The following is a 15581-nucleotide window of genomic DNA, read 5'->3' as shown; positions in this document are numbered from 1 at the left end:
TTTGTGTGGTTTACCACTTTGTGGTTGAGCTGTTGTTGCTCCTAAATACTTCCACTTTATAATAACAGCATTTACGGATGACTTGGGCAGGTTGAACAGAAGAGAAATTTCACATACTGACTTTTGGCAAAGATAACATCCTCTGACAAAGCCGAATTTAATTTCACTAAGATCTTCAGCATAACCCATACTATTGCCAATGTTTGTCAATGGTTGATTGCATGACTATGTGTTTAATGTTATACACTTCTTAACAAAGACTGCAGCTGAAATACCTGAACTCAACAAGTTGGAGGGGACTCCATATATATCTGGCCATATAATGTATCTGTCTATAGTTAGCTTTTCACATTTTCATGAAAAATGAAAATGAACACAAATGAAGGAGAACCAACATCCATTTATAGCAATTTCTTTTATAGCTAGTCTATTATAGGTAAAACCTAAAACAGCAGCAATAACAGTAAAACTGGTATCCACATCAGGCAAGGTTCTGATAACAAATGAAAAGAACTAAAACATGGAATGAACATTAAATGTAAAAGGCACCTGATTTGAGAGTCAAACCTGGGTACAGTGAAAAAATAATGAAATAAATAAACAATATCAAAACAAATAAAGGTATATGTATGTATACTGCATAATCCACATAGAGTATATAACATAATATTACATAACAAATGGGCAGAATTGGCATCAAGAAAAAAATCTGTAGGGGAGGCATCAAAATGTTGAAGGATCCAGTGATATCCTGGATGAAACAAAACTGTTGCAACTATCCAAGTAACACTGAATCCTCTTTACTAAAATTGACATCTTAAAGATAGTCAGATTTTGTATTTAATTGATAATTCATCTTTCTATGGACATGTATTTGATTTCTTACAATATTCACTTTTCCTAACAGGTTCAATGTTTTGTAGAAAACCAAAATGTGATGAATGAAGAACTTATATACACATACAAACATATTGTTTGAACCCGGACTTATTCCCACAGTTAGGATAGATAGATAGATAGATAGATAGATAGATAGATAGATAGATAGATAGATAGATAGATTATGATTTATGACTCAAGTCAATATCTGACTTGTTCATATTAAAAATGGAGGCAAAATTAGATTCTTGTTAATAATTTGTTTTTTAAGAGGCAAGCTATAGCTTTTCATTAATGAAACAAATACATTTAAAATAAATCTTTATCAAAACTGCTTTATGTATGTATGTAATGTGCAGTATTGCTTAGTATGCCTCATTTACATCAATGCAGAGGGGCGCAGTGCATTTTTTTTTCAGAAGTGACATGCTGCATATATTCCACTCAAAGACATACCAAAACATCTCATTGTGCACATTATTGGGTTTTCTCAAAAGGAATACTTGATGGGAAGCTCCCATCTTGACTACTAAGCCACTGCCCTTTCCTGTTTCTTGATTCTGCTAGAAATTGTAAGAAGAATCAAAGTTCCTTTTCTGTCTCTGATGCATATTTAGTTGGCTAAATGAGGGTTGTACTATGAAAACATATCTACTGATTTTTTGTTTATTAGAGATCTTAATTTAAATATGATATGCATCTATCTCTGATGCATCTTTAGGATTTTGATTGCTAAGGTTGCCATTACAATTGGTAAAATTATGGTCATATACCAAAACACGTCTGTCAACTCAAGAAAATGTCTACACATAACAGGAAATTAATCTAGTAATTTTTTGTTTATTAGAGATCTTTACTTAAATATGAAATGACAGGCGGACACATGTGAAGATAAAGAATATAAATGTTTCCAGACATGACTAAATACCTTTCATCTTTGTCAATAGCACGAATTTCGCTGGAAGCAATTTGTTCCATGTTTTTTGTTTTGTGACGTGAAACACTGAGTTCTGCTGCAAATTCAATTTTACAGAAATCATTTCGCTCATCACTACCTTCCAGTCAACCAATTCTGCAGTTTGGTTGGTCCACAAATAAAAAATTATGAAACTTTTATTTTACTTATTTCAGAACATTTTATGTTTAACATGTTTTGAATTATATTTGGACTCAGTCATTAGCTAATATATAATAATAATAACAATAATAATAATAATAATACATTTTATTTATATAGCGCCTTTCCCATGCTCAGACTGGCCAAGACTCATGAGAACGCCAATCAGCCCTGAATGTTTAAGCATGGCTAAACATAAAATGCTCAACGTTTTTTTTTTTTTTGTATTTTATATATATTTTATAATATTTTAATTTTATCAGTGTGTGCATCACAATTTTAATTACAGCAAAAATGTGTTATAGTACTCATTAGAAATGCTGGAAATCTGGTTTTGCAGGCTACCTTACCTTATCAAGTGTTTTCCTGAGGGCAGCCTTGTCCTTTTCCATGCGTGCCATGGCTCTCTCTATGTCGCGACGCTCATTCTCTAATTGCGCTACAGTCTTTTGGAGAGCAGTCATTCTGTCCTGTAAAGCCTGCCGGTCCTCTTCGAGCAGCCGTGTTCCTTCTTGGGCTTCTTGTTCACTGACCTGTCGCTGACGTAGCATCTGAAGGACAAAAAGAGCAATTATACCTCGGATTGTTGTAACTTTATGGTGACAGCTTATGTACAGTAATAGGCCTTTTTCATTTGCCACGTCCTTTCCTGAGTCCTGCAGTTATTTGTTCTGTCCATGCCATTCATTCATCCTGTTTCTGTGTGCCCACCACTCAATGTCTTGGCAGTTTCTGTGGCTCAGAAGCTGCCTGGACTCCATCCTCTGTCCTTTCTTGCTATTGTCTTTTTGTTGGATCTTTTACTGCCATTTGACAGTTTGCCATCAAAAAATAGCTTTCAAAATTCTGGCTCTTACTCTCTACATTTTACTGAAACATTAATTATTGCTTCCTTGTTTCATTATTTCTGGCTTATTCAATGATAAAAGTAGCTCTCTTAAACCCCTTATCAAGCGAGGTCATTTTTGCTAAATCGCTTTTAATTGGACCTCTCCAAATTAGAATCATTGCTGTTATTCAACTATCTGGAGTATAAACACATGTTTGGTCTCTTTGTAAAGGTAACATTCTCTAGTTTCACCCTCAGTAGTCAGAATCACTAGGTGGTGATTCTAGGTGTAGGTGTGACTGATCAAAAGTTATGCACGTTAGAACTCACAGAAAAAATGAATTTTTTTGTTCTCTCCTAAGTTTTTTTGTGAAAATAAAGGCCTCTATAGCTGCAGTAGATAGGTGGGGACAGAAACACACTATGTACCAACAGAATAACTTGTTGACTACTCAACTTCAAATTTGAAAAGAATACCTGTAAAAATGACATTTTTACACCAGTTTTTATGTGGGCATGTCCAGGTGCTTTTTAGAGAGACCTATGGTTTATCCATTATCCACATTTTGGAACGTATGGAAAAAGTGTAATAACTTTTGAATGCTTCAACCCACATATATCAATGAGGGCTCTACTGAAAGCTTACACCTAAAGGAATCTATATCTACATACAGTGTCACTCTATTAGTTATGGAAATTCATATTCCATAATAAAAACAATAAAAAATACACATTTCAATATAAAAATAGTCAAAACAAGTCTTATGGGCTAAAAATATATATATATATATATATATTTTATTTTTTACTTTTTTTTTAATAAAATGCACACAAACTATATACATTTTTTACAAACTATTACAATACAGCTCAGCGTTTTCCACGTGCCACTGATTGTAGCAATCGTTAGCAGGCAGAAAGCACAAGGGCGTGTCACATGTCGCTCTCTGCCATTAGACGTCACCTGGTCCGATTGATCACTGTCACGCCACGTACATGCATCTATTATTTAATCGAGAGTGTATTTACGTTTATCTGTACTTTTATCCATATTTAAAATGCGAAAAAATTAGGTGAAATCACAATAAACAACCACGCACCAAGTCTGCAGACTGGCACAAATGTTTCGGTTTTGTTTACAAGTTGGTATGGCAAGTTACATATCGACGTGCTCAGCTGCTCATTGGCTGTAAGTTTGGAGTGACACTCACAGCGTCCAATCAAACTGGTAGATTCTACCAGGGTTTGGAGTTTTGCGTCATCGTTCAGCTGTCTGTGACACTCGTTGGCTATACGAGGTGCCAGTCACCCCCCAGGCCCATCGTAATTGGCCAACTTAGGTGTCAATCAGAAGCTAACACTTCCTTGTAACATGCTTTAGCATGGTTATTGCCGACAGAAACAAATTACGTCTGATATGACCAATAGGTATGAAAAAAAAAGTCGGAGCTAGTCTCGAGTTAAAAAACATTTTCTGGAGTTTTTGTCCCTTTGAGGATCTATCGTGTGTTTTGGACCTAATCGTTTTACTGGATTATATTCCCTGGAGCCTTACGGACAGAATGAGATCAATATTGCTTGGAAATATTGATGTTTGACTGGCAGAGAGCCTTCAAAGGTAGTCAAAGGTAGGAAAAGTCAACTCTTAAAAGTATTTTTATTTATTTACTTCTCTGTAAAAAAGGATTTAGTGTCAGTGCTGTGGTTGTTGTGTGTCAAAATGGTTTATATCATCGGAAAGACGAGACTCTGAATTTTCATTTGATGTGTAGTATGTTGAGGTGCATGACAGAGGGGCATGCACACATGGCTGTGATATGATTGTGACGTCGTAAAATCGTTGTTATGTACCGGGACCGGTACGTGTGCATGTTAAGTTAAGAACTTTAGTATCTAAATGTGCACATGATTCACAGTATCATCTTTCTATTGTTTAGAATCATTATGTGTCCATGCCAGCTTTTCTAGTTTTCCTTCTTTTTTTGTTTCCATTCCTGTCTCCAGCATGTATAATCAAGCATCAGTAATAAGACTTTCACAAGATCTGACCTCCTGAAGCTGTTTCACTTGGCTCTCGAGCTCCAGCCGTCGCAGTTCACTGTCTTCTTGCTCTCTCTGTAGGGTGTGAACCTTTTCCATCAGGGTGTGGTTTTGCTTCTTGCACTCAGACAGAGATTCCCGAGCAGAATCTAGCCGTTCCTACCAAATGTAAAGCAGAAGAAGTTGAAAATGACCTGCCAAAATGCTAAAGGACTTGAAAAAATTACAGGATTAAGAAGAGATGCAGTTAGAGTTCAAATCTTTATATAGTGCTCAGCAATTTCATTGTGATAGGAAACTGAACATTTTCTTCAAGTGTTGGGTTTCCTTGACAATATTATATTTATAAAAAATGTTCACCTTGTGCAGACTGGTGTACAATACCTATGGTGCATCATTTATGCCCAAGAGAATTTGAAAAATTAACATGCATCCATTAATGCATACTGAAGTGGGTTGATGCCCTGCCCGGGGTTTGTTTTCTGCCTTGTGCCCTGTGTTGGCTGGGATTGGCTCCAGCAGACCTCCGTGACCCTGTAGTTAGGATATAGCGGGTTGGATAATGGATGGAAGGGATTAATGCATGGCAATACAGTATTCTGCAAAAATAAAGCTGCATGTTTAATGCAGCTACTGTATTTTTTAAAGTAGATTTTTTGCAATCATGAGTGTACAAATTTCAACCTTCTACATAGTTTAGCAGCAATGGGCACTAGGTAGGACTGATTGCTGGGTGAGGGACATCAGATCATTTTGGGGGCTTAGATCATTCTGAAAGCATATCTTTGGATTGTTATCTCAGGCACTGGGAGCATTGGCATTAGTGGCTAGTTGGCAGAGGTCTACAGGTTTGTGACTGTGTCTGACTTTGCCTTTGACTTTCTCTGTTATAATTGACTGTGGACCCCCAAGATGTTTATGATGCTGACTGGAGTTTTTGTTTTCCTCTTCTCCATTGTCAACTGGTCACTATTCAACAGTTAACTAATGGACAGAAATTTTTGGTTTCCATTTATGTCAATCAGTTTTGACTTTATTTTCTGTTTTTAGACAAATCTATGTCTTTATGTGTTTCTGTTTATTAATTTGTAAAATTTATACTTGCATTCATACTTTCACTGTGCCTTAGAACGTGTCACTGCGCACTACACTTGTACATGCTATACAAGAAAACAAAAACTGAATTAAATTGAATTTGCGGAGTGTGGTGGTGGGAGGGGCCGAAACCAAGGCCTCCAACTCAGATTTAAACCTCAATACCCTAGGTTATTGTGATACCCCACTGCATATCAACATAATAAATGCCAAAAATGCTTTCATCTGGCATCCCATCCATGTTTAGATGTTGGGTCCCCAAGGTCCTCAATAAAAACAGCAGCTTACAAAAAAAACACCAAAAAACATTGACTAGATTGTTGAATAACTATAACTTAAATGTTCCAATATATTGTATTATATTAGAAAGACTTAATTTTTCTGGGAATATACTGTACTTCAAAAATTTTTTTAACAAGTTACATTTATGTGCAAATGCTAAAAATACTGTAGTTCTCTATGGGAAATGTGAATCATTTAGTAACCACATTTTACTAAAAATAACAAAACAGAAAACAGAACACCAAAGAGAGGGAGCTGTGTCCCCATGAGGTCAGAAAATAAAAAAGTGTGATGGAAAAGAAAAATGAGGGCAAAAAAGATATTAGAAGCATTGGGCTTTTTCAGGGTAAATCAACAGGCTACTATATAGAAGTTCCCTTAACTGTGTACAGGTTTTTCTTTTCACAATTTACATTTTTTAACCTTTTTTTAATTATTCCTTGCCAACGTATCTTTGAAGAGGCACAATGGTATAAGCTTGTCTCTGTCTATAAAACCAAATTTCTGCCATTGTGCTATGGAGGGCAGCTTCTGGCTGTGAGATATCCCAGAGCTCAGATTCTGACTGCTAACAGACGCATATGCGTATACTTGCCTGAATAAGACGCCGATCCTGCTCACTAGCAGTCAGTGCTTTCTGCAGTTGGGACACACGGTCCTGTAAAGCACCCGCATTGGCACTAGTGTCATTAAGTGACAGACAGAGACTTTGAACCTTGTCCTTTAGCTGACTTTCTCCATCTTCAGTACGGGCCAAAGCTACATTCAGCCTCTCCACGGACACCTGCAGGGATGTCACCTTGTCCTCACTAGTGGCCAACTCTCTGCTCAGGCCAGACACTCGTTCCTGCAATGCTAGTAGCTCAGTGTCCCTTTCATTGAGTGTCATCTGCAGCCGTTGTATTTCACCCTCCATCGTGCGTTGTGACAGCTCCAGCTTGGTGCAGCGACTTTCTGACGCATCTAAGGATTCTTTCAGCTTTCGCCTCTCTGCTTCAAGTTTCCCATCCTGAAGAGTCAGTCGACCCAATTTTTCCTGTGAAAACAGTTACTTCTGAGTTTAGAATAATGATATTAATAGTTAAACACAATAAATACAGACTATATATTTGTTTCTTATATTTGTCAACTGGATCTTTTTTCTTGGTTCATAATTTCAGCAAAATATAAATGGAATTTGAGCTTTGTTTGGGGGAAAGACCGGTCATGGCCTCAGTTTCTTTGACTAGTACATTTAAACTTTTTATGGGTGGTGCAAAGATCTGAAGGAGAAATATTGGAAACTTACAGAGAAAGAGACGATTCATTAGGTTAAAGCACGTAAAACTGAGCTGCAAGGAAAATCAGGTGAGGTGTTGCCTGCTATACGCCTGTGTATTTCATCCACTATAAATAACAGTCTTGCATTCGCTCTATTCCCTAAATTTTAGACGTGCAATCCTTAAAAAGCCAAACATTGACCCTATGGTTAAAAATGATCTAATATCATAATTGCTATTTATAACTAATGTTCTGGAGAATGTAGTTTTTATCGCAGCTCTCCACATTTATACATTCAAATAACATCTCTGGAGTAGTTTCAATCATGACTAAGAGACATCTCTACTTGTTTATGCTACAAGAATTCAGAGTCATGAATTACCATAAAGATAACTACCTTTGAATATGGAAAGAAAAGTGGAGTGGCAGGAAGAAAACAAAGATATGGTGAGAACATTCAAGCTTCACACAGGAGACACCTGTGCCAGAATTTTATCTCAGTGTTTGGATACTGTGAGGCAGCAGCACTAACTCCCTTAACACATTGTAACGAAAATGGATGCACACATCCTAATGTAGCTTTAGGATAAAGGCATCTACCACATATATATATATATAGACACCAATCAGCCATGGGAAAGTGAATAACATTGATTATCTCATCACAATGGCACCTGTCAAGGGGTGGGATAAATTAGGCAGCAAATGAACAGTCAGTTCTTGAAGGTGGTATGCTAAAAGTGGGAAAAATGGTCAACCTTAAGTATCTAAGCAATTATGATAAGGGCCAAATTGTGATCCCAGTAAGCAGTGGTTAGTACCTACGAAAAGTAGTCAAAGGAAGGACAATCAGTGAACTAATGACAGAGTCATGGGCGCCCAATCCCATAGAAGAGCGTCTGTAGCATAAATCACTATAAAACCTAATGCTGTCTATGACAGAAAGGTGGCTGCATTGTGCCAGACTAATCAGAGTACCCATGCTGATCCTTGTCCACCACTGAATGTACCTACTGCACAGTGGGCACATGACTGTCAGAACTGGAACATAGAGCAATGAAAGTTGGTGACCTGGCCTTAGGAATCATGTTATCTTTTAGTTCATGTGGATGGCTGGAGAAGAGATGGCAGCACTATGGGGAGAAGGCCAACTGGTGGAGACAGTGTGATGCTCTGGGGAATATTCTGGTGGATCACCTTGGGTCCTGGCATTCACATGAATGTTCCTTTGACATGTACTCCCTACCTAAAGATTGTTTTAGATCACGTACACCTCTTTATAGTAACGGTACTCCCTGATGGCAGTAGCCTCTTTCAGAAGGATAATGAGCCCTGTCACACTGAAAAAAATGTTCAGGAATGGTTTGGGGAACATGACAAAGAGTTCAAGTTATTGACTTGGCCTCCAAATTTCCCCAGATTTCAATCCGATCGATGATCTGTAGGATGTGCAGGAAAAACAAGTCTAATCCATGGAGGCTCCACCTCACAACTTGCAGCACTTAAAGTATCTGCTGCTTAAAGTATCTACAAGATACCACAGGATATGTTCTGAGGTCTTGTGGAGTCCATGCCTAGATGGGTCGGAGCTAGTTTAGCAGCATGAAGAGGACCTACGCAATATTAGGCAGGTGGTTTTAATGCTGTGGTTGAATGGAATATATACATATATACCATTACATTTACTATTACATTATATACTACATATATAATGATCATTTGAAAAAATAAATTCTATATCTATGATTAGTCACATATGAAGGCTTCAAATCTTTAACAGAAAACATAAAGTTGTTCACTTAAAATTAAGCATAGAATGAATAGGCTAGAAGCAATCTGTAAAGGCATTTATAGAATTTACAACAATTCTGGATTACTAAAGTGATGATGTTTGAGGTTAACATTCCAGTTTGTGATTTTTATTTGGCACACTGTATTAATTCCCGAGTTTATCACCTGTAATACTCTTTTTTCTAACTCTGCAGCCTGTAAACTGCGCTCTAGGGTCGACACTTGTTCTCCAAGGGCCTTTTTGTCTTGCTCGGATCGTCGTATGGAGTCCTCTTGGAGTAAGAGTGCTGTCTGCGCTCCACTGAGTTTTCCATCCATTCCACGCTTTCCTGAAATATTCCAAATAATGGTTGTATAAACACTGTCTTACTTTAAATATCCTCAATGATCAACAACACCTCTTTACTGATCTATGTTTTGAATGCAATTAATATTAATAATTAATTAAGTAGGTATATAATAAATACAAATTACTGCTTGTTCATTTTGAAATGGTGAACTTATATTTTTTTATATTACATAGGCTAGGTAGAGTTAAGAATAAATTATATACACATCCCATATACTCCTTAGTCCTTAATGAAAAAAGAGCTTGTACTCGTGACAATATTTCTGTTATTAAGTGCTTGGACATTATTTGGATTGCATTAGACATTTTAACTTTTATTGCTGTATTATGGAATTGTATTTTACTGATTTGTAAACTAGGGGGCTTTGCCCTGTACTTGCTTCGCTCACCCACCCCCTTCCTCCTCCGGGCGGGCTACGTGCCAGCCACTTCACATCTCTGCCTCTCGTATTGTGAAGAGGGGGGCGGAGTGCACACTAAGGAGATGCGGTCGCTCCTCCGAAACACCCTCTTAAATGGTTATACAATGGGAATACATTTTATTAACCTCCACTATACTCGATCAGCTGGCTTGCTGCTGCAGCTGCGTGATCTGCATGTTGCGCAGCGCTTCAAACATTTAAAAGCCTGTACAGCAGCTGTCATCCTTGTCTCGTGGGACGTTAAAATGTCTCCGAGAAAATCACATCTTGACCCAAGATTTTTTTTATATAATAGAGAAATATATAAGGGTGGGGGTTACAATATATATGGGTGGGCAGTACCATCACTGGTTATTAGAGTGAAAATAAGAGTTGGAATAGTTTCTTCTTAGTTTACATCTGCAAATATTTGAAGTAATAGTTGTTTTCATTGCTCAGGTTGGGGTTATGGTTAGGTTAAATTAAAATGGTCATACTTAGCTTTCCATGGTTTACTGGTTGAACATTCATTTTTTAAATGGCTAACACAACAACTCTTAAACACATAATGAACTTATTTAGGGTTCATAACTTTATTCAGTCATTTACTGTTGTAAGAAGTTTTTTCCTGTAATTGACAAAACTTCCACATTATTTGTTATCCATATGGAAGTGTCAAAAGCATTAAAGGTACTTTTTGGAAATCTTTCAGAGAGAGAGAGAGAGAGAGAGAGAGAGAGAGAGAGATAGATAGATAGATAGATAGATAGATAGATAGATAGATAGATTCTATCTATTCTAGATTCTGGTAGAACTAGAAAGGACAGCTTGCTTTCTTGCCTTTTTCTCTGGCATTATAGCAATATGTAGTGGGCTTTCCACACATAAAACTGATGACATGATGTAGAAATGCTATTATGGCGTATACTTCATTATACCCCTTCCCTGTCCAAGATAATAATAAGCATCACATCAGGATGAAAATACATGTTGTCATAAAATATTTATGATTTTAAAAATATAATCCTTGTCAAGTGGCATCTTGAAATAAATTTTTGATACCAATTTAAAACCAAGTATAAATTGTACCCAATGTATGTTGTTTGACCTCAAACGAAAAAAGTTCTTCCATTAAAACTAGCTAAATAAATAATTTGTTACATATTAAAGCCTCAGGCACAAAACTAACTCTCTCATATCAAAGGATCTTAACATGTTGTCTATGAAACATCTGCTCTTTACAAAATAAAGCTGTTCTAATTAACAACATTCTTTAAAGCATAAACTCTGATTTCTGTTTTCTTAGTGAAACTTTGTTTGAAGAAGCAGACATCCTTTGCTAAGTTCAGGCATTTCCCTGACAGTCGTTTTTATGCTTGATGAATAAATGGCAGTACAAAAACAGATATCAACAACCAGGATATGAAGCAGACAACGTGCCAAGCTTCAAAAAACAGAAAGTACAACTGAGAATATAAAATACCTAATCAGGAAATTAAACATTAATTATAATCAAAAATAACAAGCCAGGAATTTGTAACTCTGAAATGCTAAGAATCTATAATACTGTGTGAATGACATCATGCCATGTGATCCATGAAGGAGCGGCATTGGGAGAGACTGATCTTTTCATCCATTCTATTTATGTATCCAATAAACTGGAAATTTCATTAAGATCCCCCCACAATAATTTTCGATGTTAATGAGCTCAGAACCCCAAGGGTTTATATCAGTAATCAAAATGGCAGCACCCACTGCAAAACAATATAGTGTTACAATAAATTTAAACTAATTTCAACACTACTCAATACCCACATAACAAATAAACAGTCCAAACAAATAACAAATAACAGTTAATAACAGTTAATGTATTAGAGGTGGAATGTGAAATTTTAAATATCCCGAAAAAGTCAAGGTCACATTACACCATTTGTGGTGGTCATCCAATTCATGTAATTCACTATTAACATTTGTTTATATGCGTATTTTTGTCTATTCTGTGGTTTTTAATAAGAAGAAATCTATTTCTGATATGTTTTCATGTTTTGCCTTGTAAATTAAAAGCTGATATTCAATAATGTCTTAGTTTTCTTTGTTTTTCTTTAAAAGAACTGAAAAAACTACTGGCTTATTACTGTTGTGTTTTGCACAGGACAATCAGATGAATGCAACGCCATGTTATTCAGTCACTATGTTTCCGGTCATATTAATTGGGTGCACGAAGCAGGTTTAGATCGAATTTTACTGTTCAGGGCACACCCTAATTTCTACTGTTGTCCTGTTTGAGACAGAAGTCTATCAGTAAGAAAAGGAAAGACAGAATTTAACAACTCACCCTCCTCAGAGTCTGTCAGGGATTTCTGCAGTTGTTGTATACGTACATAAGTCCGCTCTCGTTCACTCTCCAACTCCCCTAGCTGGCGAGACACATTAAGAACCTGCAGCTGAGCTTCATCCTGCAAAGGGTGTGAATTGATTATTCATTGTCTAAAAGAAGGATTTGTGACTTTGAAGCAGAAATTGAGGTGTGTAGGTTGTTTTCCCTGAAAAACCTTGCCTCAATTTTAATGTTGATTTTTTTATCCTAATAATTGAAAAAGTTTTCAGTGTTACACCCACAAGCCATTGGAGTGTACAACTAACTCTGCTCAGGTAAATATGACAGTGGGAGGATCTGGGTGCAAAACATTTGGTAACTTCTGTTGCTTTTATTTTCTTAGATCAAAGGAAGAAAGTACCAATGAATCGAGTTGTCACTTCTACTGGACTGCCCTTATTTAAGAGAAAGAGTAACCAAAAGTTACTACTCATTTTGGATCCTGCTCCCACAGAGTACCTCAAAAATCTAAAGTCATCCCTTTTTGCGATTGATCTTGTTTGAGCTTTTCATTTAAAAGCTTGTATGAAATGGCTTGTACCCCAACATTTTGATGTTGTCACTGTCTCCTTTCCACAATTGTTTAGGCATGATTTATCTTGTTTAAAGTTTGAAGTGTAGTATTGTAACCAAAAACAGCAAAAATGGCAATCTGAAGGAAAATCAAAAAGAATAGTAAAACAAACTAGTGTGGGTTACAGCCAAACAATCAAAAATGATTTTGCAAACAGAACCAAAAGGTTAATCAAAATGCACAAGTACAAAAAAATGGAGGAATAAGGTCATAGCCATAACTAAGATCCCTTTCACTAAGTATCCTATGTTTTGTAAAATGTCTGTTGTAGAATTTGGGTTTAACAAAAAGGTTGGACACAGGACTATGTGTGTCATCAACTTATATAGGCACAACGTGAGTTGCCACAGCTATGCTGATGACACACAGCTGTATGTATCAATACCACCTGATGACCCCGATTCTTTCGATTCACTAACACAATGTCTTACTGGTATTTCTGAATGGATGAATAGTAATTTTCTCAAACTAAATAAAGAGAAAACTGAAATTTTAGTAATTGGCAATAATGGATTCAGTGAGGTTATCAGAAATAAACTTGATGCACTAGGATTAAAAGTTAAGACGGAAGTAAAAAATTTAGGGTAACCGTTGACTGTAATCTGAATTTTAAATCGCATATTCATGAGACCACTAGGACAGCATTTTTTCACTTAAGAAACATAGCTAAAGTTAGACCTCTTATATCATTGAAAGATGCGGAGAAATTAACTCATGCTTTTGTTTTCAGTAGACTAGATTACTGTAACACACTCCTCTCAGGACTACCCAAAAAAGACATAAATCATTTGCAACGAGTGCAGAATGCAGCTGCTAGAATCCTAACTAGGAAAAGAAAATCCGAACACATTTCTCCAGTTTTGATGTCACTACACTGGTTGCCTGTGTCATTCAGGATTGACTTTAAAATACTGCTTATGGTTTATAAAGCCTTAAATAATCTCGCTCCATCTTATATATCGGAATGCCTGACACGTTATATTCCAAATCGTAACCTTAGATCTTCAAATGAGTGTCTCCTTATAATTCCAAAAGCTAAACTTAAAAGAAGTGGTGAGGCGGCCTTCTGCTGTTATGCACCCAAAATCTGGAATAGCCTGCCAATAGGAATTCGCCAGGCAAATACAGTAGAGCACTTTAAAAAACTGCTGAAAACACATTACTTTAACATGGCCTTTTTATAACTTCACTTTAACTTAATACTGATACTCTGTATGTTCAATTCTTCATAATAATTATTCACAGTGGCTCCAAAATCCATACTGACCCCTACTCTCTTCTGTTTCTTTTTCCAGTTTCTTTCTGGTGGCGGCCTGCGCCACCACCACCTACTCAAAGCATCATGATGCACCAACATTGATGGACTGAAAGCTAGAAGTCTACGTGACCATCATCATCAGGTCCTTCCATGAAAACGCTAAATACAAAGAGGACTGTTTGACTTATGTTAGGTAGATTGCCCAGAGGGGACTGGGCGGTCTCTTGGTCTGGAACCCCTCCAGATTTTATTTTTTCTCCAGCCTTTGGAGTTTTTTGTTGTTTTTTCTGTCCACCCTGGCCATCTGACCTTACTCTTATTCTATGTTAATTAATGTTGACTTATGTTTATCTTTTATTGTGTCTTCTATTTTTCTATTCATTTTGTAAAGCACTTTGAGCTACATTTTTTGTATGAATATGTGCTATATAAATAAATGTTGATTGATTGATTGATATAGGGTGCACTTCATGACGCTGGTCACATGCCTGACAATTAAAGCCATTTCCAAAAACAATGATCCTTATTAAAATAATGGAGGATAATTAAACACAAAATGGAAAACATCAATGATGTTAAATAATAGCAACTCATTTATGGCAAATAATTAATAGACACTCATTTAGGGCAAACTCATAGCTTAAAGTGTTATGGTGAATGCAGTGTATTTATGATGATCAACTCATGTTGAGACCTTCAGTCAGTTAACTTGCATTGAAATAATTGGATTGGATAGATACTCTCTCTTTGTTCTCACTTTTGATTTCACAAAAATGTATATAATTGAGTTCATAAAAGGATATAATATTGAGTGCTGAAGATTTTATATTATGGAATATGTTTAACACCTTAAACTCCAAACAGTTTATTAATTGCAGCAAGAACTGTGCCCTAAAACAATGGAATGAAAATACTCACCCTGTCTCTCTGAGCCTCGCGGAGTTCCTGTAAGAAGTCCCGAAGTGCATTCCGAACCACTTCTGGGTCCAGGTCAACATCACCACCATGAGTGGGAGACATTGAGCGAACTGGAGAGCTGCAACGGCTGCCAGATGGAGTGGTAGCAGAACACTGAAGTCCTTCTGAGGCATCCAAACCTGAATGGAAAATGAGAGATACCTTGTTGAATGTATCCTCCGGACATTCATAATGACAAAACTCTTTTAACAGTACTAGACACAAGCTCTGCTGCTTGTTCTACAATGTGAAATTTTGCAGAGAAAATAACTACATTGAACATGGGGATGGACAAGGTGAAATCAAAGCCAAAAGCACTAGGAATGATGGTTAATAAAGTCAAAAAAGTATGTAAGTCCACAATGCAAACCA

The 15581-nt window shown here is 36.6% G+C and overlaps 1 protein-coding gene across 2 annotated transcripts in view; it reads right to left on the bottom strand.

Annotated features, from left to right (window-relative positions):
- The window catches only part of crocc2 (ciliary rootlet coiled-coil, rootletin family member 2), a 232484-nt gene that overhangs the window by 13861 nt on the left and 203042 nt on the right, over positions 1-15581 (bottom strand). For both annotated transcript variants that reach the window (XM_039763044.1, XM_039763051.1), the window contains exons 28-33: positions 15171-15349; positions 12379-12499; positions 9459-9622; positions 6838-7278; positions 4875-5024; positions 2347-2547 (exon numbers count right to left, since the gene is read on the bottom strand). In XM_039763044.1, the coding sequence (XP_039618978.1) occupies positions 2347-2547; positions 4875-5024; positions 6838-7278; positions 9459-9622; positions 12379-12499; positions 15171-15349 (1256 nt within the window). The remainder of the gene's footprint in view (positions 1-2346; positions 2548-4874; positions 5025-6837; positions 7279-9458; positions 9623-12378; positions 12500-15170; positions 15350-15581) is intronic.

This window comes from Polypterus senegalus, chromosome 1 (genome assembly GCF_016835505.1).
Source record: "Polypterus senegalus isolate Bchr_013 chromosome 1, ASM1683550v1, whole genome shotgun sequence".
NCBI lineage: Eukaryota > Metazoa > Chordata > Cladistia > Polypteriformes > Polypteridae > Polypterus > Polypterus senegalus.
This window is presented reverse-complemented; position numbering and strand designations above follow the sequence as displayed.